Genomic DNA, 27,021 nt, shown 5'->3' with positions numbered 1-27,021 from the left:
ATATTATTTATGGGTTCGATTTTTCTGTAGTTACTGTAGAGAAGTTATCAGCAGTAAACCCAATACGACGTCGTTTTATGGCGGAAATCATGGTGTTTTTGTAATTTTAATTTATTTCAAGATTATAATAGTCTTTATATTTATAATTTTTTAAGATTTCAATACCAAAACGATGTCATTTTGGGAATAAATGCAGATAACTCATCTGCAGTAACTGCAGAAACATTTTTCCCATTATTTATAGGGTAAAAGATTTCTCAATGGAGATAAATTATCTAGCCTAAAACGACGTCATTTTATGACAAAAATTAAGATATTTTTATACTTTTAATTTATTGCAGAGTTATATTAGTCTTTATTATTATAATCTTTTTATCTTATAACCAAAAATGACGTCGTTTTGTGCTCATTAAATATAATCTTATAACTCAAAATGACTTCATTTTTATATGAATTCACTTTTTCTGCAGTTACTGCATATAACTTATCTGCAATAAGCCCAATATGACGTCGTTTTGGAACGGAAATCATGGTATTTTTATTATTTTAATTTATTTCAGGGTTATTATAGTCTTTATAATTATAATGTTTTAATTTTTCAATTTCAAAATAACGTCGTTTTAGAATTAAATGCAGATAACTTATCTGCAGTAACTGCAGAAATATTTTTCTGTTTTTACATTAGTATTTTGTTAAGTTTTTGGGCTGAATTAATTCTTTAGATGATATCAGAACATTGGTGTCATGATGAGTTTGATCCCTATCACTTCCCATTTAATTAATAATTAATTTAGTATTGTGGAGTTTCTTAGCATAAGTAGGTGGACTAGTGCATTATTCACCTTTCATGTCCAATCGTATGAGAGGGTGTCAGAGAAATATAAAATCATTAATATAGTTTCACCCAACCGCTTAAATTTTTGGGTTAAATTGGTTATTTACATATTTTATATTTTTTTATTCAATAGATAAAAATAAATAAATAAATTTCTTTAATTACAATTAGACCTGAAAAAAAATGAAAATTGCCCATTCCCCGGTGCAGTAAGTTTTCGTTTTGAATTCCATATCGCATTGAGGGCTAGTCCTCACGCGCGTGCAAGGGCGGGATCTTCCGCGCTTAAAACAAAGCAAAACAACCCTTCACTCATTAGTCATTACACACCCGAACCAATACAAATCTCGTGAACTCGCAAGCTTCACAACACTACTGCGCTTCCTAACCGTTCGTTCTTTCGTTCTTCTTCCATGGATGACCCTTCGCTGCAACTACTCTCCAAAATCGGAACGCTCCTCGCCCAAAGAACTCGTCAGAAAAAGGATATCATCGTCAAATCTCTGCGAGTAAGGCTCACCTTCTACCCCACGCATATAGGAACAATCGCATGCTTCTCTTGTTTTTTTGCTTTTCATAGCATCATTCGCACCTTGCTAAATTTCTAAGTGTAGTCGTTGCTGTCAGTCGTATATAAACCGCATGGTGCATATGGCACGTTTTTGTTTCGAAATCGATCCTATCAATCATTTATAAAGCTGTTTGTGATTTCTACGTTGAACTAGGTTGAATTCGAAATGGTAATTGATTTCTGAATTAGCGCGAGAATGTTGTAACTCTATATACGGAGTAAGCAATCTTAGTACACTAGTGGCTTGAATTTTCAGTCTGGAGTTATTAATACGTTTAATCTGGTTGGTTGTGATTAATTGGATAATTAGTTACTTCTTGATGAGTATACAATTCATTTGTGGCTCCATTGTAATCAATTTCAGTTTCTTTTTTTATTTTCAATTTCATCTCCTGCAACCTTTTCCAACACAAAGGTGCTAATGACTAGTTGGTTGTTATCTAAGGCGTTGGTGTGCAAAGTGAAAAATTGTCATTATTTGTTGTTATTCTGCACTCTTTGCAGCAAGCTGCAAATGCTTTGTGTCAGTTAGAACAGTCTCCTCAGCCACGAACAGCTAAAGAAGTACAAGCTGCTAAGAAACGAGAAGCTGCTTTGGAGCCCCTGGCTAATGCTGTGGTTCGCGGTCTGCTTCAACACGCAGATAAGGAAATTAGGCTTCAGGTTGCCATATGTGTTACTGAACTTTTTAGAGTCAAGGCACCTGAACCGCCTTTTGAAGACAAGCATTTAAGGGTATGTGTAACATAATTGAAATGCATGCAGCTTTCCACTTTTTTGGCCTGTTATGTTTGTAAGCACTTGAGGGCTTGAACTGTCTACTGCTTTAACCTTTTTGCTGATTGCAGATGTATTTGCGTTTTGATTTCAGGATGTATTTAAACTTATCATTAGTTTGTTTGCGGATCTATCTGATATTGCAAGTCCATTCTTTTCAAAAAGGGTTAAAGTATTGGACACCGTGGCTCAATTAAGGTGCTGTGTAATAATGCTGGAAATTGACTGCATAGACCTGATTCTCGAGATGTTCAATATTTTCTTCTCAGTTGTGAGGTTGACATCTACCTTCTCTCTCCCCCTCCCTGTGCTTATTGCTTAGCAGTTTTACTTAATTTTACCTTGTTATTTAACTGGAAAATAAACCTCCTGTTATATTCATAGAAGGTCTATTTGTCTGGTACTAACAGTGACCGAGCTGTAAGAATTTTTTTTTAGATTTTAGCTTATAACGGAATTATCATTTACTATCCACTTGACCTTAACAATTTCATAAAGTGACGGAGTGCAGCAGATGTTGGGAGGTTGTAGTTTAACCTTAGCTGTTATTTCCTGTGCAGCAACCATTCCTAAGCAACTTCAGAAAACCATTCCTAAGTAACTTCAGAAAAAAAATTCAGTAGAAATTATAATTGTTATTTTTAATGGAAGAGTTAACAACACTTAATCTACTTTACCCCCTTTTGCAGAGATGATCACCATGATAGTTTGATTTATGCCATGTCTTCTATAATGATAAACATATTGAATGAGAGTGAGGAGGCTTCTCAACAACTATTGGAAGTGATTTTAATAAATCTTATACAGCGGAAAAAAGTAAGAGCCCTTTTTTTGTTTTTGTTTTTTTCTAGCATATTTAATATATTTATTTTCTGATATTTTTTCATGAGAAGCAAGCTTTATACTGAGAATCCATTATGATTAAGGCTAAAATATTTGTAATGTGTTTTCATATATTTGTCCTTTCTGTTTGCAAGAATGTGAGTATTATCCAAAAAAATTGTGATTCATTGTTTTTCTTGTCAATCTGCATATATATATATCTGTGTGTGCCATTTATTTTCTCAGTTCAACATACACAACATATTTGATATGTTCAAGAAAAGTAATGACAGACTATTTCTACCCTCTCATGGCAAAAGATTTGCCATAAATGTTTGCTCAATTTTATAGCTACATTGACCAAAATTCTGATTAGTCTTTGCTGCAATCAAGTTGCTCGATTTAGCCTTGTTTGGCTTCTTCCTGATCTTTCATGACACTATATCTTTACAATGCATTACTGAAAAGAATCTTTGTTTAAAACATTATTCTTTGGGCATGACTTGTAAAGTCTTACAAGATAAATGCATGATAAGGAGGCTGAAAATTATTGAGCGATTTGATTTTCACTATAATTACTGGGAATACCATTGTTCATAATTATGGAGTTGTAGTTATATTTTGATGTTACAAGTTTTTCTTTTGGACATCCAGATTCTGGGTTTCTAAAACACATTTTGATTTTAAACGAAACCTAGATTGTTACAAAATCTCACTTAGCTGTTCCTGACTGAGCGACAGGATGCAACTCGTGCTGCTTATCAACTTGCTGCATCAGTCATCAAAACTTGTGCACAAGAGGATGAGCTGAACCCCCTAGTTTGTAGGTTTTTAACTTCTTGTATACATGACAGAGACGCTGTGGACTGTGAGCTTAAAGAATTTTACCATGAAATTATCTTTGAAGTTTTTCAGTGTGCCCCTCAGATGCTTCTTGCAGTCATCCCAAGCTTAATTGAAGAATTATTGGTATATCCTCTCCTTTTTAATCAAATTTTAAAGTATTATATAAGTTAAATCCAATTGCTTGGAATTAGTTCATTTATCTTTAACATGCTTATTCTATTTCTTTTCTTCAAATTTTTTGATATTCTTAAAGGGGGAGAGCCTTGGAGCAACGGTGAGGTTGCTCCCTGTGACCAGAAAGTCACGGGTTCGAGTCAAGGAAACAGCCTCTTTGCAAAATTGCAAGGGTAAGGCTGTGTACAATTGACCTTACCCCTTTCCTCTCAAGTTGGGGAGCCTTGTCACTGTGATTTGTCCTTTATTGATATTCTTACCCTTTTCTTTTTTATAATTATATCTGCATTCCACTGCATAGGCTGATCAGGTTGATGTTCGGATAAAAGCTGTCAATTTGGTGGGGAAGCTTTTTGCACTTCCTGAACACCATGCTGCGCAGTTGTATCATGATCTTTTTGTGGAGTTTTTGAAAAGATTTTCTGATAAATCTGTGGATGTTAGAATTAGTGCTCTACAGTGTGCCAAAGCTTTCTATATGGCAAATCCTTATGGTAGAGAATCAAATGAAATTATCAGTAAGCTGCTCAACAGATATTCTTGTCCTTGTTTGCTGTTTATTGATACTAAGCTGTTCAATTTCATATTTATTATTCAATTGCCCTTATAATTTCATCCAAGTAATTCCTGATAACCTTTCGACTGAGCAGCTTCTGTTGAAGATCGACTATTAGACGTTGATGACCGAGTGAGAATGCAGGCAGTTCTTGTTGCCTGTGATATTTCCTGCTCAAACCTGAAGCATGTTCCATCCAAACTAATATCTCAAACCACTGAAAGGCTTCGCGATAAAAAGGCATGCATGTCCTGTTGAATTTTTTTGCCTGCTGAAGGACAAAATACACAATTCCTAACAATTAAAAATTATTTTCCAGATATCTGTTAGAAAGAGGGCCTTGCAGAAGTTGATTAAAGTATATCAAGATTACTGCAAGAAATGTTGTGAAGGCAGTATGACATTTAGTGATCACTTCGAAGATATTCCATGTAAAATTGTGATGCTTTGCTATGATAAAGATTGTAAGGAATTCAGGTCAGCTCATGCACTCTAAGATTGCTAGTTGAATCAAAATTAGAGTTCTCTTATCAGAAGTAAACGTTTTTCATAGAATTTCAGGTCACAGAACATGGAATTTGTTCTTGCTGATGGTTTATTTCCTGAGCATCTTTCTGCTGAGGAAAGGACAAAGCACTGGATACACATGTTTTCACTTTTCAGTTCCCTTCATGAAATGTCACTGAATGCTATTTTGACTCAAAAGAGAAGGTACCAAACCAACATGCTACTGTGAATAGGATGAAAGTGGAGTATTATTAACAAATATTTCCTTCTTCTTTTTTCAGGTTGCAAAATGAAATGAAAAACTATTTGGCTATGCGGAAGACATTGAAGGTACAAATACAATGATTGAGTGATTTTACTCATAAGGAGGGACTCCACTTTTGGCCCATTTTGTTGTTTAGCAATAGGTGGAATATTCTAATAAGGTTTTAGTATATAGGTGATGAAGGCCGTGTAGAAGATACATTGATTACAAATTAATATTTGATTAGATTGAGTTGTAATTGCAGCGGGACAGATTGAGAGATTGATATCACAAACTTGTGCATATAATTAGGGTATTTATGAAGCTTGATTTTTCTGTAACACAATATGGAACAAGAATGAAGTTGCTAGTAGGAGAGTCATGAGGGTCTTGAGAGTAAGACTTACAGTTTGCTGTTTTATGGTGTAAAAATCTTACTTCATTGACTCAAATTTTACTCTTACGTAATGTTTTTTTTTCAATACTAAAGAATCGGGTCAGCATGTAGCACTTAGGCACTTTTATGATTTCTGACCATGATTTGGTAGCTCAAAAGTAATGGAGCTTTATAACTTTTTCAGGAAATTTGTTCTGAAGAAATACAGAAGAAGATTGAAAGTATGTTTACAAAAATGGCAGCATTCTTCCCAGATTCTCACAAAGCTGAAGAGTGCCTCCATAAGTTAGACCAAATTAAAGATAATAATGTGTTTAAATCACTTGAAAGATTGTTGGAGGAACAAACTTTCACAATTGGACAAGCCATTAAAGTATGTTGTTTGTTTATCCAATTATGTTGCTTGTTTTGACTTTCTTTCTTGATGCATAAAATATTCTGTATCAGCCGTTTGTCTAAGTGTTATTTGAGAACTATTATATGTTTGAAATTTGTTAGGTGATGTTGCATGTCCTGCTAGCTTGTAGATATATAGCTAGTTTGTTGGCCTTTGATCCTTTTGGTTGCATGTATTTTGTCATATAACATATCAATATAGTAGCTGAATTGAACTCTTTCTGTTTGGCTTCTTGGATTTTGACGTTGCTGGTTATGGTCCTGGCATGTTGTATTGTATGACTATGATTTGTGACTGCACTTATAAGTTGAATTGCATTCAGAATAGATATTATATACTCTATATTTTGAGTATACGTAATCAATTTTTTTTCATTAAGTTTCTTGAATTCTTCTATAAATCTTGTTCCATATTTCCCTGGATTATTTCCATAATAAATTTTCCCCTTGTGGTTATTTTTGGTCTTTGTTTAACCATGCATTTTCCCCATTTTAAATCTCCTTTTTCTTTTTTCAGGATGATCTTCTGGTAATGATTGGAGATAACAATCCAAATTATGAGTTTTTACGTTTACTCTTCTCCAAATGTTCATCCAACATTTTCAGCTCAGAGCATGTCCAGTGTATCTTAGATTATCTTTCCAATAGTGAAAGTGGAACTATGAACTGGAAGGATTCTTCTGCAAATCTTCTTCTGGTAACAAAACTAGCTGCTTAGTGGATCTATACTTTCTTTTAGTTGGTTGGTGTCTTTTTCTTCTTTTTTGGCTAGGGGGTTGGTTGTGGTGGAGGGAATAAATCATTTAACCCTGCTGCATGAAAATAAAATTAGGCACTAGACAACCCAAAATACTAGAGTGTCACAATGACCTGTGAAGCATTCCAACAAAGGTAGCTAACCTAAACTGTGATGGCATAATCTGTTCATGCTGTTAATTTTCCTGTTATTGTATATATCCTGCTGCAAAATATTTGAAGTGAGGTTCATGTGGTAGTATTTGCAATTTAGTCATAATTTATAAGCCAAAGTCGTAAAGAACGTCTAGATAGTTTACACCCTTGAGTCCTTGATTTATGACCTCATTTGTTTTGGGTAGCTTATATAATAAAAAAGAAAGATAATTATCAATTGGTGAAGGAAGGAATGTCAATGACAATGCATGAACCATATAATGTAACTGCCTTATATTCCTTGGGAATTAACCTTAATTACTTGAGGCTGATATCCTTTGTTTGTTATGTTTTGTATGAAGTAGTACAAAACGGATTTGGGAAGCCTGTTATTTTAGTGGTGTTTGGGGCGAGCTTTTGGTATTCACTTTTCAACGGGAGGTATTTATTTTTTGGTAGAAAAAATAATTAGTCTTTGGGTAAACTTTGGTTAATGCAAAGGCAGACTATACTCTCCAATGGAATAGTTGCTTCTCCTTTGGACTGAAGTTGCAAATCTAGTCTGTTTAGTTTACCTCTGTAAGTGTCCTTTGTTAATATTGTAAACACCAAACATGAAATCTTCTTGGCTATTTGATTTCAACGCTAAAAAGTAAAATAAATTTTCATAATATCAGTTGAACAAAGGACATTAACTTTTCGTGCTTTTTGGATGATATTTGCAAACAAGAAATTGATTATACCAAAATTAATTCTCGCAAAAGCATTTCTCTCTATTGCAGAAATCAGAGCTATTTCAAACATTGTTTATTTATTATTTTTTCTTTTTCTATAATCTGGAAATTAAAGGACAGTTTGAACAATGGGAAGTGTATTCAAGTGCATTCAGTCATGATCTTTTATTGTGATTGTTTTTGTGATTATGTCTGCCAAAGAATTAACTCATCCTAAAAGCTTATGCTATAATGAGGCTTAAGAATGCTTTTGATATGTTTATTGTGATAGATCCTTAACTGTCTTATGCTGAAATTTATACTAGAATGAAAATAAGGGTGGCTAAACCTAAGAGGCAGTGATATGTGCTTTCTGCTGTCATATTTGTATTTAACTTGTGGGATATAGGTGTGCATATTGTTTGTACAACTGCCGTAATGTTGCTGCCCTGCCTTCGGGAATTTCTATTGGTTATAAAATTTTGGGTAATAATCGAAGGGGGTGGAAACTTGAAACATGTTAATATATTTTAGACCTCTTGAAATGAAATGTTTCAAACATACTTCAAAACATCTAGAAATGCAACAAGACACATAAAAAAAGTTAAGAAACATTTTGAAATGCACGTAAACTGAATAAAATGTAAAAAAAACATTAAAAAAAGCATCAAAACATGTTAAAAGGATTTAGATTTTTTATTTTGGGATATGATACATGTCCATTTATATGTGCATCTTAGTTGGATGTTGCGGAACAAAGGGGTTTGGATACCTCGTGAAATAACTTATTCAACATAACAGCTCAAGCCACTAGGTTTCAGTAATGGTTTTGATGTGTGTGTGTTTGCGTATTTTCTAGCAATGTCTAAGTCTTTATGTTAAAGTAATTAGTTCAAAAAGTAATGAAGATTTTGAATGTGAAGTGATTTGATGACTACTAAGATTTTTAGATTTATTTTAGCTATGGTAGCCAAATTGAAGGAAGCCTCTCATTTATTTTAGATTTTGAATGTAGATTCTTCGATTAATTGTTCTGCCATTTTACTTGAATCAGGCTATTGTTAGTATGTTCCCCTCAATGCTGAAAGGCTTTGAAAAGCAATTGCAAATGTTGTTGGAGCATGAAAGTCCTGTTAGTGATAAGCTGATGGAGGTTATAACAAAGGCAGGCTCTCATATTTCTCTCAACCTCAGGTAATTTCTGGTTCTTTGTTTCTTGTATGTATGTTGAAAGACATGAAACCATGTTTCTAACAAAATTAAGCAGTAGAAAGTCTGTTTTAACAAAATTTACCATTTAGTCCTTACTATTTCAAATAATATTTGTACGGCACGTAATGTATCTGTTTTACTTTGAATGGATTTTGTAAAAGAAACTAATTTTTTTTAATGCCTTAGTCCATAATGCTTTTGTTAAAAGGACAGATGTCTCAATTCCTTTGCGATGCAGTTTGTGGGGTATTGGTTCAAGACTCCTAGTAATTTTTACATATTTCATATATAATTTTTTAGCTCGTTGATTTTCAAAAATTGGTCTATCTTCCCCCTTTTTAGGGTAATACTGATTTTGGGGCTTCACAAGATGTAAAGTTGGTTAAATTATTTGAATTTTTTATTTTTATTTTTATTTTTTGATATTAATGGAGGGCCTAGCCCAGAGAAACTATATTAATAACCGTTGCATGTTTGAAGTAGCATGCTCAACCAGTAAGTTTGAACAAAAGGAATTCCAAGCAGGTAAAATGCTATCAGGGGGAGAGGAATAAAACAACATCTCTTCACCCTTCTGTTTAAAACCTAACTTTGCTAAGCTATCTGTATCTGCACAATCATTCAGCTCCCTAGGAGTAAAATTCCAAAGGATTTGAACAAGACTATTAGCAGTATTCCTGATTCTGTTGCTAAGGGAAACAAAACCGCCAGGATCAGCTTGATCATCTATACAGAGGAGGGCTTCTTTACTATCACATCCAAGCCAAATTTTCAAATATTTTCTGACACCTCCAAGCTATAGGCCATGCAAGATTCCCCATAATTCAGCTTCTAAAGGAGAGCAAACTCCTATCTTCAGAGAAAAACCTCCCAGCCAATCACCATTATATGAACATATAAAACCACCACAAACTCCTATACTGGAATGTAAGCTAACTGCTCCATCAACATAGATTCTGATTGCATCCTGCATTTCATTCTGATCAGGGACAACAGAACAAAAGGGAAAGACAGGCCTAGGTATGAGAGGATCAGAAGTGTTATACTTCTTTATATCAGCAAGGTAGCTGAGAATTCTGTGAACAGGATCAAGAGGCCAAGAAAATTGATCCTCATGAACAGAGGCATTTCTCCATTGCCATAAGAACCAGCAAGTTACAAAAAAGACTTCTTTCCAAGAGTTCCAGAGATCGGTTGAGAAAGGTTTATCCAAATTCAGCCTAAACCACTCCAGCCTCATCTATACTCAAGAAATTAATAGGAACTATCCCATCAAACCAAACTTCCCATATACTTCTTGCAGCTTTACAGTCTCTGAGTGTGTGTATTATAGTTTCTTTATCAGTGAAACAAATTGGGCAATTAATCTCCCATCCACCCCATTGGCAAGTTATGCTTCTAACAGGTAATTTGTTTAGGCAAGCCAACCATATAAAAACAGCAATCCTATAAGGCCCTCTCCACTTCCAAATAGTAGTCCAGATTTTATCTTTCCCTTTGCCAAAATTCATCATCTGACAGTAGGCATTCTTCACAAGAGATGAACCAGGACTTCTATTTTTCCAGTTCAACCAGTCATCAGGTTTGCTGGAATTAGGAGGAGGAATGCTTTTTATCTTACTTAAAATAGATGGCTCAAGAAAATTCATCAGATAACTCCAATTCCACTCCCCTGTACTCAAATCAACAAGTTCATATACTTTAAGATCTAAATCAGAATTGGGAGGTTTGGGTGAAGCCATCTCAAAGAGATTATTTTGCCCAACTCCCCAAACATCTGTCCAAAAAAAAGTATCCTTACCATTGCCAATCTCCCACTCCAGATGATGAGCAATCTTCTCTTTGGCAGTACAAATATTCTTCCAAAGAGTAGAGTCACTCATTCTAGCAATCAGGTTACGTTTAGGATTCTGCTTTCTACTATATTTGCCAATCAAAACCTGGGCCCATAAACTATCTTGATCCTTAACGAACTGCCAAGTTTAAAAGCTTCATTCTGAATCCTCAAATTGATAATACCAAGGCCTCCACACTCCTTTGGACAGCACAACTGATCCCAGGCTACATAATGAGCTCTCCTTTTGGACTCTGAGTCTCCCCAAATAAAATTGCGTTGCAGTTTTTCAATATCTTGACATACATGAACTGGCAGAATATTATTCTGCATCTGATAGCAAGGAATGACAGAGATTACACTTTTAGCTAAAGTGATTCTGCCTGCTAGAGATAGGCACTTGGACTTCTAGCCTTGAAGTCTGTTTTGAACTCTATTAATCACTTTAGAATAGTGATCCTTTCCTATTCTTCCATGCCTCATCAGAACTCCCAGATACCGACCAAGGTCACCTTTTTAAAACCACTAACCTTAGAAATCTCATCCACAGCCTCCTGAGATGCATTTTTAGAGAAGAAAATGCAAGATTTCTCTATACTCACACACTGACCTGACATGCTAGAAAACATCTTCAAGCAGTTGATAATACTGTTCAGTTGACTAAGGGAAGCTTCAGCAAAGAGGATGATATCATCTGCAAACAGAAGGTGAGATATAAAAGGACCAGATTTGCCAGCCTTGATTGGGATCCAATTCTTCTTTTCCACTTCATCCATAATTAAGTGGGTGAGTTTTTCCATGCATAAAACAAAAAGATAAGGGGGTAGAGGATCCCCTTGTCTTATTCCCCTCTGAGGCTGAAAACCTTGAGTTCTTGCTCCATTCCATAGAACCTCAAGATAAGGGCTAGTAACACAACCCATGATAGCACCAGTCAAATCTTCAGGAAAATTCAGATCTTCTGGGACTGCTCTTATGAACTTCCAGTTGAGCTTGTCATAAGCTTTCTCTAAATCTATTTTGATAGAGAAATAACCTTTCTTGCCTTTCATCCTGTGCATAGAATGAATAAGTTCCTGAGCAATTATGATGTTGTCCTGTATGTGTCTCTTTGGAACAAAACTGGTTTGATTTGGGGATATAATGTTCCCTAGGACAGGTTTGATTTTGTTGACTAGGATCTTACTGAGACCCTTATAAACAAATTTGCATAAGGCAATGGGCCTGAATTGCCTCATCAAACAAGGCCTGTCAACTTTAGGAATTAGAGCAATGAGGGTATGATTTACCTTTCTGATCTGATCTGGATGATGGAGATAATATTGAATACTGTTGAATATTTGGGTTTTAAAAAAATCCCAATTCCTTAGATAAAACATGGCTGGAAGTCCATCTGGTCCAGGAGCTTTGAGAGGAGGCATTTGAAAAAATGCCTTTTTGACATCCTCAAAGGAAATATTCAGAGATAGCTTAGCAAGTTGTTCCTCTCTTATTTCTGGCCAGCTGCTTTTAGTTGTCACCCAAACTAGATCATCAATATTTTCCTTGAACAATTCGAGAAAAAATCCTCTGGCTAAGGCAATAAGATCCTCTTCTCCAGTCACCCTGCAGCCTTTATTATCCTGGAGTTTTAGGATTTTGTTTTTTTCCTACGAATCAGAGTACTAGTGTGATAAAAACGAGTGTTTCTATCACCATCTCTGATCCATTCACCCCTGGACTTTTGATACCATATATGTTCGTCCTGATCCAGAATCTCAGAAAGCTCCTTCCTCAGTTTAGCTTCCAACTCCTCAAGCTGGTAACTATTCCTGGAATTGAACTGTCTTTGAATACCCTCCATACGAGCTATCACTCTGTTCTTTCTATAATGAGTGAATCCAAAAATGTTCCTATTCCACTCCTTTAGCAAAGGAATAAAAGAGTTCACACTCTCCAGCAAGCTAGCTGTCTGGTTCCAGTTTTCTTTAAGGAAATGGTTAAATCTTGGATCATTCTGCCAAGTGGCCAAAAATCTAAAAGGCCTCTCTCTCCAGCTGGTCTCCTCCTTCTCCAATCTAACAAGGATAGGGCTGTGATCAGAAAAAAGCCTAGGCAGAACTAGGACATCAGCCTCCTCAAAATTTGCTCTCCATTCATCATTAGATACTGCTCTATCTAGTTTTTTATAAACTCTTTCTAGATGGAGAAATTTAGGTCCTTTCCAAGTGAACCTATTTCCCCCACCCCCCAGATCCATAACACCACAAGCATCCAGCACATTATTAAACCTGATGCAACAATTATAATCACTGGCTCCCCTCCTCTCTTCTCAGAAGCTGAAGATATTTCATTGAAGTCACCAGATAGCATCCAGCGTTCATTCATAGTTTTTCCTATTTGCTTCAATTCCTCCCATAACACCCTACGATTCCCTTCTTGAGGATTGACATATACAGCAGTCCAGAAGAAGCCTTTTTTGCCCGGAAATTCCACCCAAACATGGATGAATTGATCATGAGTAACTTGAAGAGAAATCTTCATATCAATGGGATTCCACACTATCCAAATCCCAGCAGCAAAACCTTTTGCATCAGCAATAATGTAGTTGGAGAATCCCAAGCTACGAATTATGCTAATGGCTTTCTTACCACTAACTCTTGGCTCTAAGATTGCAGCCACCCCACTTTGTGCTTCCTTCGAAATCTGTTGAGAGTGCTTTTAAACTGTTTCTTAGCAGCACCTCTACAGTTCCAGGTTAGGACATTCATTGAGAGGTTTGGGTTGTTGCAAGATTCCAGAGTTCTTGCTACTCAAAACTTGACTCTCAACATTAATTTCCTGCCTTCCAGCTTCTCCCTCATCACACCCTGAGCTACTAACAATCATAGCATTATTAAGGTTAGCACATAGGGAAGATTCCAAGTCCATACCTGATTGAGCTTCCACCATCTTTGCTTCTTCTCCCATAACAAGATCAGGGGGGTTAGGATCCTTCATTGTGTCATTACCATTCAAACTGACAACAAGATTGATGCTACTAAGACCATCAAGGTTACCCTCTCCAGAAGAAACTTCCACAGCCATCATCAAGTCTCCCTATAGTTTGCCTTTCTCTTGCCCAAGAGGGAATTGAGAGGGATTCTGAGTAGGTTTTTGCAATGAGCTATTGCTTAAACTGAGTTTAGCAGGGGAACTGACAATAGTTCCTTTTCCTTTAGCACTTTGAGTCTTAACAAGACTTTTCTTTGGGGTTGGCACAATTGATTTTGTTCCTGGATTTTTCTTAGCAGTAGTAGAAGCCACTGCTGTAAACTTCATCCCCTCAGCTGGGGGTCGGCTTTTCTTATCCACTGAGTCATTCTCCTTGTTAACCTTCAAATTGGAAGTACCAGCCTCAGAATTCTTATCAGAAAGATTTTTTTTGAGTGGATTTCTCACTTTTCAACACTGACTTTGGACCAACCAGGTACTTTCTGTTGGATAAATCCTCTCTAAAAGTTCTGTTGTTACCATTTTCCATTTTCTGGAAATTTTGGGGGCCTTTCTTCTTGCGTTGCACTACCATCCAAGGTCCAACACCTTGAGGACCAGGGTTCTCCAAAGGCTGTTCCTGAGCTTCTTCAGGGCTGGGTGTCGATGCTGGCTTAGCAAAATCTGGACAAGAGTCCGAATTGTGGCCATATCTCCCACATTTGAGACAAATAAAAAATAACCCCTCATATTCAACTTTTTTCCTACACCCGTCAAGAATGTACTCCCCTCTCAAAGGGTTCGAGAGATCAATCTCTATACATACTATCGCAAACCTAGCCCTGTCCCCAGTAGAAGTGGTTTTATCCACTTTCAGAACTTTTCCTATAACAGATCCCAAGTGACTAAGGATCGGAAATTCGCGATATTCTTGAGGAATACCTGGTAGTCGTACCCATGCTGCCATCTTGTGAATGTTGGCTTTGTCAGGATCAAAGCATGGCTCCCATTTCCTCGTTGCAAGATAATGGCCTAAGATGACCGAGGGACCACCCGTGATGGCTAGGTTTAGATCTTCTAGGCTACTAAACCTTACTGAGTAAAACTCATTTCCAAGATCCGCTACCGTTATGCTTCCCGTCTTAGCCCACAGAGACTCCAATCTTTTCTTCATGAATCCGACCCCTACCTTCTTTCCCAGCAACTTTACTATCAGAGCATTCTTCCAGCGCTGTCGCATCCTTGTTCTAGCTTCTTTATTACTCCTGATTTCCACTGAGCCATCCTCCCTTATCACTGTTTGGAATCCCCATTATGAGATCTCACCCATGCATAGGTCCAGAGGTTCCAGATCTGGTTCTTCCTCTTCGATTAACCAGGGTAAGGCATCTCCTGACACTCCGTTCTCCACCCCCGTTACTTCTGCAAATGATCTTTGTTTTTCGATCACTGAAGGTCCAGACTGGTACTCCTTCAGTGCTTCCCTCATCCGTGCTTCCGTTGGAATCTCCTCACCATTTTTGGTTCGCTTAGTGCTCCTTCTTGACATGGACAGTAGTTCACTATTGATGGAAATCACTTCCCCCATTAAGAAAAGCTTCAAAGAAAAAATCACGATGAATGAACCCTAGCAGAACAAGAAAATTCGCACGCGTGAGAATACGCGCCTAACCCATCTCTTAAATGGACATGTCTTTTATTATTTTATGATTAAGGTAGTGAATTTATTGGAGTTAAGTTGAATATCTGCTTCTCAATGGAGAAATTTTAGCGTTGAATTAACTCTTGATTATAAGTAAACTAATCTTTTGTTCAAATTCTAATTTAGTTAATGTGTTTTACTTTGCAGTGTTATTTATCCGTTTCTTGAGAGAATGTGCTTGGGTGGAACTCGCAGACAGGCCAAAGTTGCAGTCTCTGCAATTGCTACCTTTAGTTCCGAGCATTCTGTTTTCTTAAACTTATTTGAGGTACACTTTTTTTGTTTGGATGCTACTTCCAGCAATATATTTGTAACTTTAGTGGAGGAAAACAAATATTGTATTGCATGCCCAACTAAATCACAATTTTTTATTTCCTTTTGCTCAAAAAATGATTGTTCCTAAGTACAATCACATGGGATTGGCACGACTCATCCCCACCCTTCTTTGTTCTTTGATTCTATACTTTATGTTCTTGGTTGTCCATTCAATTAACTTTCTATTTGTTGTTTGTCGCATTCTCTTGATTATTTGATTACCTTCACTAATTACTCTGTTGTTTTGCATGACCAAAATTTGGGTCTGATAAATTGACTCTAGATGTGAATTCGTTGTCCTCTACCAGCTCTCCAACCTTTTTCATGTTTACCCTGCATTCCCCAATTAGAATCCATGCTCTGTTAGTTCACCCTACGCATGCAAAATTGCAGAGAATGGTACAGAACCTCTCCAAGTTGTCTAGGCTTCCTTTTGAGTCAATGATTAGGGAAACACACCCGTGGCTTATATCCTGATAGAGATTGTAGTTGAGCTCCCTCTCGTATTGTTTTTGTTCACTTCAATATTTAGGTTCCCAATCGTACTTTATCCACTGTTGAATTTCAGAGGAAATTCGTGTATCTCAACTACACTACAGAGTGTTTATAACCAAAGAGGTAAGAAGGGAAGATGAACGTAGACAAGTATGAACACAGACACTATAATGAAACTAGTCAAGTATATATAATGAATATAGACATGTTTTTCAATCCTCTCCTTCAATTTAAAGCTTTCTCAGCTTTAAGCTTGTTAAAAATGTATGCCTTTTAAAAATAAAAAAATAACCAAACAATATAATGTGGGCTGCATAAAACATGGCTGGAAAGGCAGCTTAGCAAAATGATTGGCATGATCATAAGCCAGAATAGTTGGTTGAAAGTTGAAACGTTTCATCACCAAGGAAGAAAAGATTTTGTTGGAATGATAATAAGTGGAAATATCCTAACAAACAATTATGCAGAACAAGAATTAAAACTTATCCTCTAAGTTCATGTTCATCAACAACAACACTTAGAAGCAACAACCCAAAAAAAACTTAGAACAAAAAGTATTGAGAACAGGGAGAGGCTCGATTGGGGGCATAGTGTCTTACAAAGTTCTCATCCTCATTCCTATGTTGGCATGGGAAAGAGACAAACAACGGAGAGGCTAGATCTGGAAAATTTAGGCTGCACTCGGGTTTTCCATTGAACTGGAACACGATATGCTGCGTCGGCTAGTGGTCGATGGGCTGGTGCGTGAAGAGCCAGAGGCACTAGCAACACCAGCACCACTAGTTATCTTGCACACCTATTTGCATCTTCATTGATTAATGAAAGATTAAACCACCGTACATTGATATTCATTCTGTCTGATAACATTTTTAGCTAATTTGAGGCATTTATAAATAATTGGTGATTTCCTTCTAAGTAATGACAACTGACACAATCTCTTTCTGTTCTTGTGTGTGTGCCCAGGAACTAATTGATTCTTTGTATAGCCAGTGGAATGTCCCAACAATTTTGCAATCTCTGGGATGCATTGCACAATACTCTGTTTCAACTTTTGAAACTCGAGATGAAGAGATCACATCATATATATGCCAGAAGATTATTCAAGTAATTGAATTTAACCATATGTAGTCTTGCTTGTTTAATTTATTCTTCCAGAACAATGTTGATATTCTGCAAAAGTGTTTCAGCTGCTAGAATTGTTCATGGGGTGAGTTACATGTTTGATTAGATGGAGCACTTGGATGATGGTCATGGTGCGACATCCTTTCATGATACCTCTCAATGTAGCAAATCTTGTCAATTAAAGGTTTGTAAGAGGAATCCAATAGTGTATTTAAATTCAGTAGTTCTCATCTAGCTGTAGATATCAACTTCAAAATGGGGGAATATAATTTGCTATGCTGTTGTGTTTGTGTCATGTTGAATACTTGAATCTCATGTCCATGTATTGAATTTTCTTTTTCTTGTTCCAAAAATCAACTAGTTTCCCCAGTGTGTTAAGAACCTATAAATTGCTTCTGAATTTTAGAGTGAAAGAGCGGAGAAATTGAGAAAATTGAGAGAAAAAGAGCAACTTCTGTATCTCAATTACAAACAAAGAAATGAGGAGAGAAATCTCCTCCAAGGGTTTCCCCTTACATTTTCTTGCTATTTAAACTAATTCTCTAACTCTAACAACTTTAATGCCCATAGAGTTATTATCTAACACCGAGACATCGTATTTTATTTACATCTACTTACTCAATTTTATAATGCCAGTCACTTTAAATATTTAGGGTTGTGGAAAGCAAAGGAATTTATTTTGGGGCCAAATTAGCTTTGAATCAAATGCATCTGAGAGAGCTTTGGAAAAAAATGATTATTTCCCCAAAATAGTTTATTCCCAAACTTGCAGAGTAATTTATTTATACTTCACTACACCTTTGGCTTTGGACTTAATGTTCAGTGCCGATGCCTTTTTTATGTTTTTACATTTTAAAGAGAACTGAAAGCAGGTGTTTAGGTTCGCATAGTAAACCTCTTTTTTAGTGCAATATATGGGATGAGGGTCATTTAGTACTAATGGGGAAATTTTTTAAGTATTTCTTTGATAATGGCTTTGTAATTTCTCTTGCATCCTGATTTTGCAGATTTATGGGCTGAAAACACTGGTAAGGAGTTCTTTGCCTTATCAAGGGAACCACGTCAAACAGAATATTAATGGATTGCTGGACATTTTGTCAAGAATGATATGCGAAAGTGATAATTTTGTTAGTACAGATACAGGCTCATGGTATGACTTTTATAGTTATTTCCTTTATTTTTTACTTTTTACTTTTTTTGTGTGAAATTTTTGTAAGCATTAGCTTTATATACAATGCTTTTACTTTCATTCCTCATCAACTTAAAAAAATTGAAGTTATAATGACTTATACTGTCAAATGAGACTAGCTGACGTGAAGCATAAAATCTTAATGGCGACATGAAATATAAACTGTCTAATGATACTAGCTGACATGATTTAAACTGGTTTGTGTAGTTTGAAGAAGGTCATTAGTTTAAACTTCCATGCTGTCATTGTACCCAAAAAATAATCTAAGTGTTTTTTCGCTCATTTACATAATTACATCATCTTATTTTGCTCTTGTATACGAAATCCCGGTATCATACCTTTTCATTTCTATAAACTTAGTGCGTCTCAGGTGCTTCATTTAGAATAAGAGTTACGTACTAAGGATTTCTTAATGAATTTCTAAATTATTTGTTAAACAATCTATAGTTGATTATCGTTGTTTTGTAAAAGACCTTACTAAGTTCGATTAGTGGCTAGTTTAAGTGATGTTCTTAATAACTAAAAGTCTAACCTATCTGCACGTGCGCGCGCACATTGAACTATTCAAATTCATGCATTGAACTCCCCTACAAAAACAAAAACAAAAATTCATGCATTGAACTTGCTAATAAATCTTTCTTTTTATTTACTGTGTAGTGAAAATGATAAGGCTCATATTAGATTAGCTGCTGCAAAGGCAATTCTTCGTCTTGCTAAGAAGTGGGATTTACGTATTACTCCAGAGATTTTTCGCTTCACTATTTTGATTGCGAAGGTATGTAATATTGGACTCTCTACATTTTAAATAATTCAGCAGGATTGGAAAGTATAATGAATATGCATTTTATCTTAGTTTCCAATGACGGAAGTAGAAATAGAATGTTTTAACAGTCCCACATCCACACAAACATGATATTCCCCTTAAATGTTGTAATTTTGGTAAAAAAAAATTGTTATTAGGAAAAATTATTCGTTATCGAAAATTAGGCTTAACTTTAGGTATGTAATTATTTAGCCATCTGTATATATTGTAATGAAAGCATGTAAAATGCTAATTCAGGAATATAATATTAAGCTCTTTTATATTTAAATTAGTATTAGATCTCTCGATCTAGGAGACTCTGCTTCTGCAATTCTTTCCAAGCCTGCCTTCATTGCAACATTTGCTTTCATTTCATGTGGTCTTATTCATTTTTTGCTCTTTCATTGCTCTTTTCTGCAAATATATATTTTTTGGTTTATGTTCTTGACAAAAAGGGTGCAAATACTATTACCCTTCAAGTTGTCATTACTTTGTTTCCATGGATGTCACCATGAAAATGAATTTTTTTAACCTGTCCTTACTTTAGGGGAAGACCAACATTCTGGAAGTTGAGAAACCTAGTAACATCTTGTTATTGACAGGAGGTCAACATCTTGTTATTGTATGTTTATGCATAGAAACCTAGTAACATGGAGGAGTAAGAAACAAAATGTGGTTGCTCGGTCAAGTGCAAAGGCTGAATTTTGACCTATCATACGAGATTGCACAATATATGAAACTATTGTGACAACAAATCAACTATTAGGATTGCACATAATTTGGTTTAGAATTAAAGGACAAAAGTAAGCACATTGAAATGGACAGACACTTCATCATAGAGACATTTGATAGTGAACTGATAACCACAACATATGTTTATTCGGGATATCAGTTGGTAGATATATTAACTAAGGGATTATTCTCTTAGAGATTTCATAATGTTACACAAGCTGAGAATGATAGATATTCATTCACCAACTTGAGAGGGAGAAAGTTCTAATAGTCCCACATTCACTAAAACGTGATATTCCCTGTAATTACTGTAAATTATGTTGTTATTAAGATTATTTGTTATTGTAAATTAGGCTTTATTTTCGGTAAATAATTATTTAGCCAGGACTATGTATTGTAATGAAATCATATACAGTGGTAATTCAGAAAAATATTATTCAGCTCTTTTCTATTCAAGTCAATTATATTATTTATATCAACTTTTCCATCTCCTTTCATATTCCAGGACTCTTCTTCTTTTGTTCGGAGCAAATTTCTTAGTAAAACACAAAAGTTGTTGAAGGAGCGTAAACTACCTATCAGATTTGCTTGTGCTTTTGCATTGGTAGCGACAGATGGCAGCGAGGATCTGCAATATCATGTACAATGTCTTTTATGGATGTGATATTTACTTTCTTTTTTTTATAATTTTTGATTCATGTTGAATTACATTACTTTTGTTGCTTATTTGGCCTTTAAATAAATTACAGAGGTAGCAGCTCTCTCTATGTCTTATGTTTCCTAGGTCCTATTAAATATGCAATTTCGATGTCATAATTGATGTTCACCCATCAACTCTGGTTCAACCTATAGGGAATACTAAGGGAACTCCAGCATATCTTGTAGCTTTCTCTGCATCCAACATCATGTGCACCCTTGTTTTCATTGATTTTGTTATTATGCATTGCCCCAAATATTCTCCATTTGTCATCTCTGCACTCTCCCCACTAGAATGTACCTTTCAGCACCCCCAAATTATGATTGATATCATTATCTTTCCTGTTTCGTGCTAATCTCTTCTTGTATCTTGATAAAGAAAATGTTAGTTTAGCTCATCCGCTATCACCGGGCCTATGCTAGAAGGAGACCACTTATTGAGTCCCAAACAGAGGAAGAAAGGGTGGCTTATTGAGCTGCTTCCAAACAGATTAGTTAGCAGAGTTAGTTAGTACAGTTCCCAAACAATTATTTAGTTAGGACATAAATAGGACAGAGGGACCGCCTGAGAAGGCAGTTATTCAGTTAGCAGCAGGAGTGAGGGCCAGAGAACAGGATTCTCCGGAGTCTGGACTTACGAGAGATGAGAGAGGAATTTCATGTAATTCTTCTACCACTACATATCAGAATTAACTCTGTTCTGTGGGAAGAGCTTCTTCTGAACAATAGACTTGTACTGCGAAAGTGTTAAAACAGGAATCAAAGGGCAGCATGCAATACTTATTACTAATTGAAGATGATGTTGTTCAACACCCAGTATCTAGGCCAGATGTTCCAGCTTTCTGACCTCCTTCAGAAACTATGTTACATTGTTCCATTTACATAAACTGGTTCTGAGACCAAGACTTCTTCAGAGACACTTGAGAGCAGTTTCTGCTTTTCCTTATGATAAAATAATTCATTGAGATTCGAAAGAGAAAAAGAAGTACAAAAACTGAGGATAAAAAATCCTCCTAAAGAAGAAAAGGAAACATGAAAGAAAGCATTGACCCAAAGGGAAAACCAATTCCTTTGCATAATTAACAAAGGAACGCCCTTAAAAACCCTTGTACTGAAACCCACAAAGAGACTAGGAAAACAAGCGTGTCCTACAAAAGAGGTGAAGGAAAAAGGTATAGTAAAAATTCTAGCATTTCACTCTATTTCAATGCAGCAAAAACCAGCTTAAAGATTACAATTCCATTGTGTCTTACTCTCCTGTTTCTCTCAAATCCTCTGATATTGGATTGAAAGAATGACCTCGAAATTTGGTGGATATATCCAATGCTCTACTGGCCTAAACAACTTACTCCACCAAAGGCAAACTACCTCACAATGCTAGAATAGGTGACTCTTAGCTCCAATGAATATATGACTCAACATATGGGCATGTAAAAATTTGTTAATCTTATCAAATTTTATCTGTGCCCGTATAAGCTTAGTTAAAGAAGATGATGTAGTGTTTTATTTCCCCCCTACAATTTTCTCATTATTGTTTTTTCTCATGATTTTATTTTTTAAAACCTGTTCTGTTAGTGGGTTGATGTATGTTTGTGCTAATTAATGGTTACTAATACTGCTCATTTTAGAACTACAAATATATGGCAGAGTTTATTAAGGATTACAGTATAGTAGCTCGTAAACGACAAACTTCTGCTGTTCAAGGAGCAATAATTGATTACCCTGCATACATTTTGGTCTTCTTGATCCACGTGCTTGCTCAGGATAGTGACTTTCCATTTGATGTCTGTCAAGATGAAAAACTGTATGCTGACCTTTGTAGGTAATACATTGCTATTATCCAATGCAATATTTTAGTTTTGCTAATTATGGCAATATGAAAATGGCCTAAGATGGTGACATATCTGGATTGCTTCTTTGCAGTCCACTTTTCTTTGTCCTGCAGGCATTGCTTGATGCCAGTATTGTTGATGGTGACCTAGACCTTGTTAATGACGCTGTCGTACATCTATTTAGTATTTTTAGAGCAATCAGAAAAGTTGAGGATGCTTTTGATGTGCAGATGACTACTGTAAACTATATTCAACACATTCTTCAGTAGCTACTTGCTTTTTGTTGTATATATGTTTTATTTTTAGCTTCATGAAATGCAGAAGCTGCACATGCTGGCTGAAATTGGAATATTTACTTTAAATGCCTTAAATCAAAGTAGAACTTCTGTATCGCAAGCCCCTGCACAAGTTTTGCTGCCTTCATCATTATATAGAGTGAGTCTCACTAAGAACAGTGTAAGTTTTCTGAGGGCTTGTCTTTGCTTCACATAGAAATTTAATCAGATTATTTTTTTAAATTTTTATTTATTTATACAATTTGGTTTTTATGTCTTATTCATGCAATTTTGTTTTTGATGAATCTGTTAACGGCAGGCTAATTCAAAATGTCCGAGGTCCTTTTTTGATGAAAGTTTTCTACGTAGCATCTTTCACACACTTGAATCTAATGCCCCTCATGCATATGCTCAAAAGGTATATTTGGTGTATACACGATAGGCTGCAACTGTTTCATATTCTTTTTGGTGATGCCATTCATTTTCCTTGTTTTCCTTTTTTTTTTTTTTTTTGCTATCAGCCTGCAAAATCACTTCCTAAGCATGGTCGCAAGGGTCAACAGGATGTCCCAAAGCCTGACATCAATATTTGTGGTGTACTGGACTTGGCATGTAGCAAACCGGACGATTTGTCAAGGAGAGCAATAACAAACGTTAAAACTGTGAGGGCTGATATTCCTTCAGTAAAAAGGAGAAAACATGTGCCTTTGTCTGGTTCTGGATCAATTGGTTTGCATGAATGCTCTACAATTGAGAAACTGCAAAAATGTGTATCAAAACATTGTGAAAAAACTTTAGAGAGAAACCTGCTTTCATGTAGTGATTCTGAGGGCTATAAGGGTTCTCTGGCTGAATCATGCGTGCCAACCCGTAAATCGAAAAGAGCTGCTGCTTGTTATCTGAAAAATGCGGTGACTAGTAGTACTGTTCAACATTTCAAATGCCCGAGAACCAATCTCAAAGATACATGTAGCTCAAAGGTTGGTGGGAAATTCATTCAAGTATCGAAAGTTGCATACTATTTGTCATACTTGCATGTTCATGTAAGTACTTTTTGTGAATGATCATGGCAGCTTGGGGCTATAAAGCTCCTGCTATGCATAGGGTTCAGGGAAGGGTCATATACGTTGTGTGGGTCTATCATAGGCAGCCTTGCATTTGCAAGAGGCTGATTAAATGAATTGGACCTGTGATCTTCGGGTCACATGGAGACAATACCAAATGTTGTGCCCAGGTTTCTCTTTTGTTTTTCATGAGTGAGATGAGAAAATAAATCTCATGTGGCAAAAACAGTAACAAAGTCAGATTCCTCTTTGTTCTTGCTTACTCAAGCTTTAAGGGTTGTTGGTGTTAGAGATATGAACCATTCTTAATCTATTAACAGCTTAAATTTGGGATGAGTTGGCTTCTTGACATGTTATAAGAGTCTCATTGGACAAGTGGTTAAGAGTTTGATCGTGGATACCTTGATTCTCTATTTGAATTAGATATTCCAGCACAAGGCTTGAGTAGACTTGTGCTCTGTACAAGCTTCAAGCCCAAAGGGCTTTTACAAACTGCGGCATATTAAAAGTACAAACCATTTATTAGCCTACTACTAATAGCTTAAGCTTTTGGGATAACTTGTACCTTGAATTTTGTGTAGGTTAACTAATAATTGGATGATCATAATGGGACTGGAATAGCAAACAGTATTACCTTAAATTTATGTGTAGTATTTTTGTCATCAAGAACCTTGGTTGTTAAAGTTACTAATTGTCTCACGTATGCTTTCTTCTTGTTAATGATTGATGTGAGATCAATACCTAGTAGGTTATCGCCAAAATTCTTTTCTACCTTCTAGAAGACAGGATTAATACATCCCATGTTTTGAGCTTCATTTTGACTATACCCATTTTTTACCCTTTCAGTTTGGCATGTTGCTTAAATCTGTTTCTTGTGGAAACAATCCTTATGAATGTCATTTAACTCTTTCCGGTAGAAGCAAGATAACTCATTTTTTACCCTTTAATTTTGCTTGTTGCTTAAGTCTGTTTCTTGTGGAAACAATTCTTAAGAATGTCATTTAACTTTTTGGTGTAGAAGCACGATATACTGGCAGATGATTCAAATAAAAATAATTTCTGCCGCTGGTGAGTTTTACTTGATGACAACTTTTACTTTCTAGTCTTTTCTTTTTAGGTGTATCAGGAGTGGTAAATTGAAGTGTTTCATGTTCAATTGTTCATATATTGAGTTTCAAAAGTGAGAGGTTCCAAACTTGTACATCAGTGTCCTTGTCTAACTACTGTTCTGGTCTGCATCCACATGACTTTTAACTATTGACAGCACATTTTAATCAAAAATCTTAAGACATCAAATTCATGGATCTTTCCACTTATGTTGTCCTTTCTTAGTCATTTTCAAATGAATGTGACTTGAATTCCCAACAATTCGTGTAACTTTCCATTGTAATTAATGTGTCTGTTGCCAAGAATTGTCTATGAAATGTGTTAGAAACATAATACAAAACCATTCATGTGTTTTCGCCTAACAGCTTAAGCTTTTGGAAGATTTAGTTCATGACATGGTATTAGAAACTCTATGACTAAGTGGTCTATAGTTCAATTCTTGTTTCATCATTCTCTACATCACAATCAACGTCACCTTTATCCAAAATTAATTGGGGTTGTCCGTCAATGAACCCAAATAAAAAGCAAGAAAAGATTGACGGAAAAGAAAAATAAATAAGAGTGGAATTTTAGAAGATGATAGGTGGGCCTGTGCAATGGGGTCTTGTATGAAGGGATGTGTTAGAAATATAATACAAAACCATTCATGTCTCTTCATTTAATAGTTTAAGCTTTTGGGAGAGTTGTTTCATGACAAAAACCCAAAACTATGGTTGGTATTTGCTTTGATTTCATGAGTTTTATCTTCTTTGTGCCTGTCCAAACAAATTATAGCATGTTTAGTTTTTGTTCAAAAGTACACTTGAACCCAAATTATGTAACACTCCTAACACATTTATTAGGTCTTCTATGACTTTTTTTTCCGGCTAATTGCTTTTATACATTCTCATTGTCTGTCTAAACAAATCTCATTTAATATTCTCCCATAGTGGGTTTTTTTTCTTTTTCGGATGGGGAGTTCTGATTTTTGTTTGCATATTATTTGGACATCCCTTATTTTTACGTCATAGTTGATATCCTGCCTGAAACCATCTTATTATAGACTATATTTCCAGATTCTTGTCATTATTCATGAAGATTATTGGGTATGTCTGGGTTTTATGCCATTTAGTTAAAACCACTCTTGATTTCTGTTGGTTTTTTTTTTTTTTTTTTGCCCTTTTGTGAACTCATGGTGGGCAGCATGAGGACATATGTCCAACTCATTGAAGTCTTGCTGCTAAATACCCTCATACAGTAGTCTATTAATATCTAGCATTGCCATTTATCTTCAGTTTCATGCCAATGCTGTTATCTGATGTCACCTTTTTTTTAATTCTGTCATTCATTGCATTCCCCATTGAGGCTTGAACAGCCTATAAATTTTGAACATTTTTGTCAGCAATTCCTCTCGTTTGCACATATGACTCATGTTTAGCATGCCATTTTCGTCTTTTTTCTTAAAAAAAGTTACATTGGTACCTGTTGGATGTTGCAGTGATCCTGGTGAACATTCTTCTCTCACTAGCATAAAGAAAAGTACTGCTACAACAGGAGGTCTAACAGCCAAAGAGAGAACATCTCTGAATCAGGAAAATAGTAAATAGTGCAGCAACCAGCAAATCGATCTCATGGCTGATATTTGTTTGTATGCCACCTGAAAATTTCATCAAATGGATAATTTAACTTGTAGCATGTTTGTCTCATTTTTATTTAAAGGTAAAAGCTATTTTTAAGTTAAAGCTAAAAAAAAAAAAATGAAAAATAAAGTTGAAAGCTATTTGATTATTGTATAAAATTTTTAGCTTAAAAACTCAAATTAAAAATAAGTTGATACAACTTTCAAAAAACTCCTTACAGGAGTTTTTGCCCTTTTTTATTTAAAAAAAGATATTTTTTTAGTAAATAAAAAAGGAATTTTTGTAAAAATCTGTTTGGTCTATTTTTTTTGTTTATAAGAAGAAAGAGAAGCTAAAATAAAGAT

The 27,021-nt window shown here is 35.5% G+C and overlaps 1 protein-coding gene across 1 annotated transcript; it reads left to right on the top strand.

The window, feature by feature from the left end:
- The first annotated feature begins 1,248 nt into the window (after window positions 1–1,248).
- Window positions 1,249–26,700, top strand: LOC133288244 (sister chromatid cohesion protein PDS5 homolog B). The gene is made up of 26 exons (XM_061485960.1): window positions 1,249–1,344; window positions 1,911–2,141; window positions 2,278–2,459; window positions 2,873–2,999; window positions 3,747–3,974; window positions 4,327–4,543; window positions 4,676–4,821; window positions 4,901–5,058; window positions 5,143–5,292; window positions 5,370–5,418; window positions 5,914–6,102; window positions 6,643–6,822; window positions 8,784–8,923; window positions 15,577–15,697; window positions 17,203–17,343; window positions 17,468–17,545; window positions 18,369–18,511; window positions 19,208–19,325; window positions 20,590–20,724; window positions 22,409–22,602; window positions 22,704–22,851; window positions 22,934–23,068; window positions 23,207–23,305; window positions 23,409–23,867; window positions 24,970–25,019; window positions 26,536–26,700. The coding sequence occupies exons 1-26, from the start codon at window positions 1,249–1,251 to the stop codon at window positions 26,642–26,644; spliced, it is 4,023 nt and encodes a 1,340-aa protein (XP_061341944.1). The 3' UTR covers window positions 26,645–26,700.
- Window positions 26,701–27,021: the final 321 nt, after the last annotated feature.

Source organism: Gastrolobium bilobum, unplaced genomic scaffold, assembly GCF_033153095.1.
Source record: "Gastrolobium bilobum isolate Gb01-03AN ecotype WA unplaced genomic scaffold, APGP_CSIRO_Gbil_v1 utg776, whole genome shotgun sequence".
Taxonomy (NCBI): domain Eukaryota; kingdom Viridiplantae; phylum Streptophyta; class Magnoliopsida; order Fabales; family Fabaceae; genus Gastrolobium; species Gastrolobium bilobum.
This window is presented reverse-complemented; position numbering and strand designations above follow the sequence as displayed.

Excerpts from the sequence above, each read along its gene's own strand:
- LOC133288244 (XM_061485960.1), top strand. The coding sequence starts at position 1,249 with ATGGATGACCCTTCGCTGCAACTACTCTCCAAAATCGGAACGCTCCTC. Across the intron at positions 1,345-1,910 it reads TCATCGTCAAATCTCTGCGA|CAAGCTGCAAATGCTTTGTG; the intron begins GTAAGGCTCACC and ends CACTCTTTGCAG. Across the intron at positions 3,975-4,326 it reads GCTTAATTGAAGAATTATTG|GCTGATCAGGTTGATGTTCG; the intron begins GTATATCCTCTC and ends TCCACTGCATAG.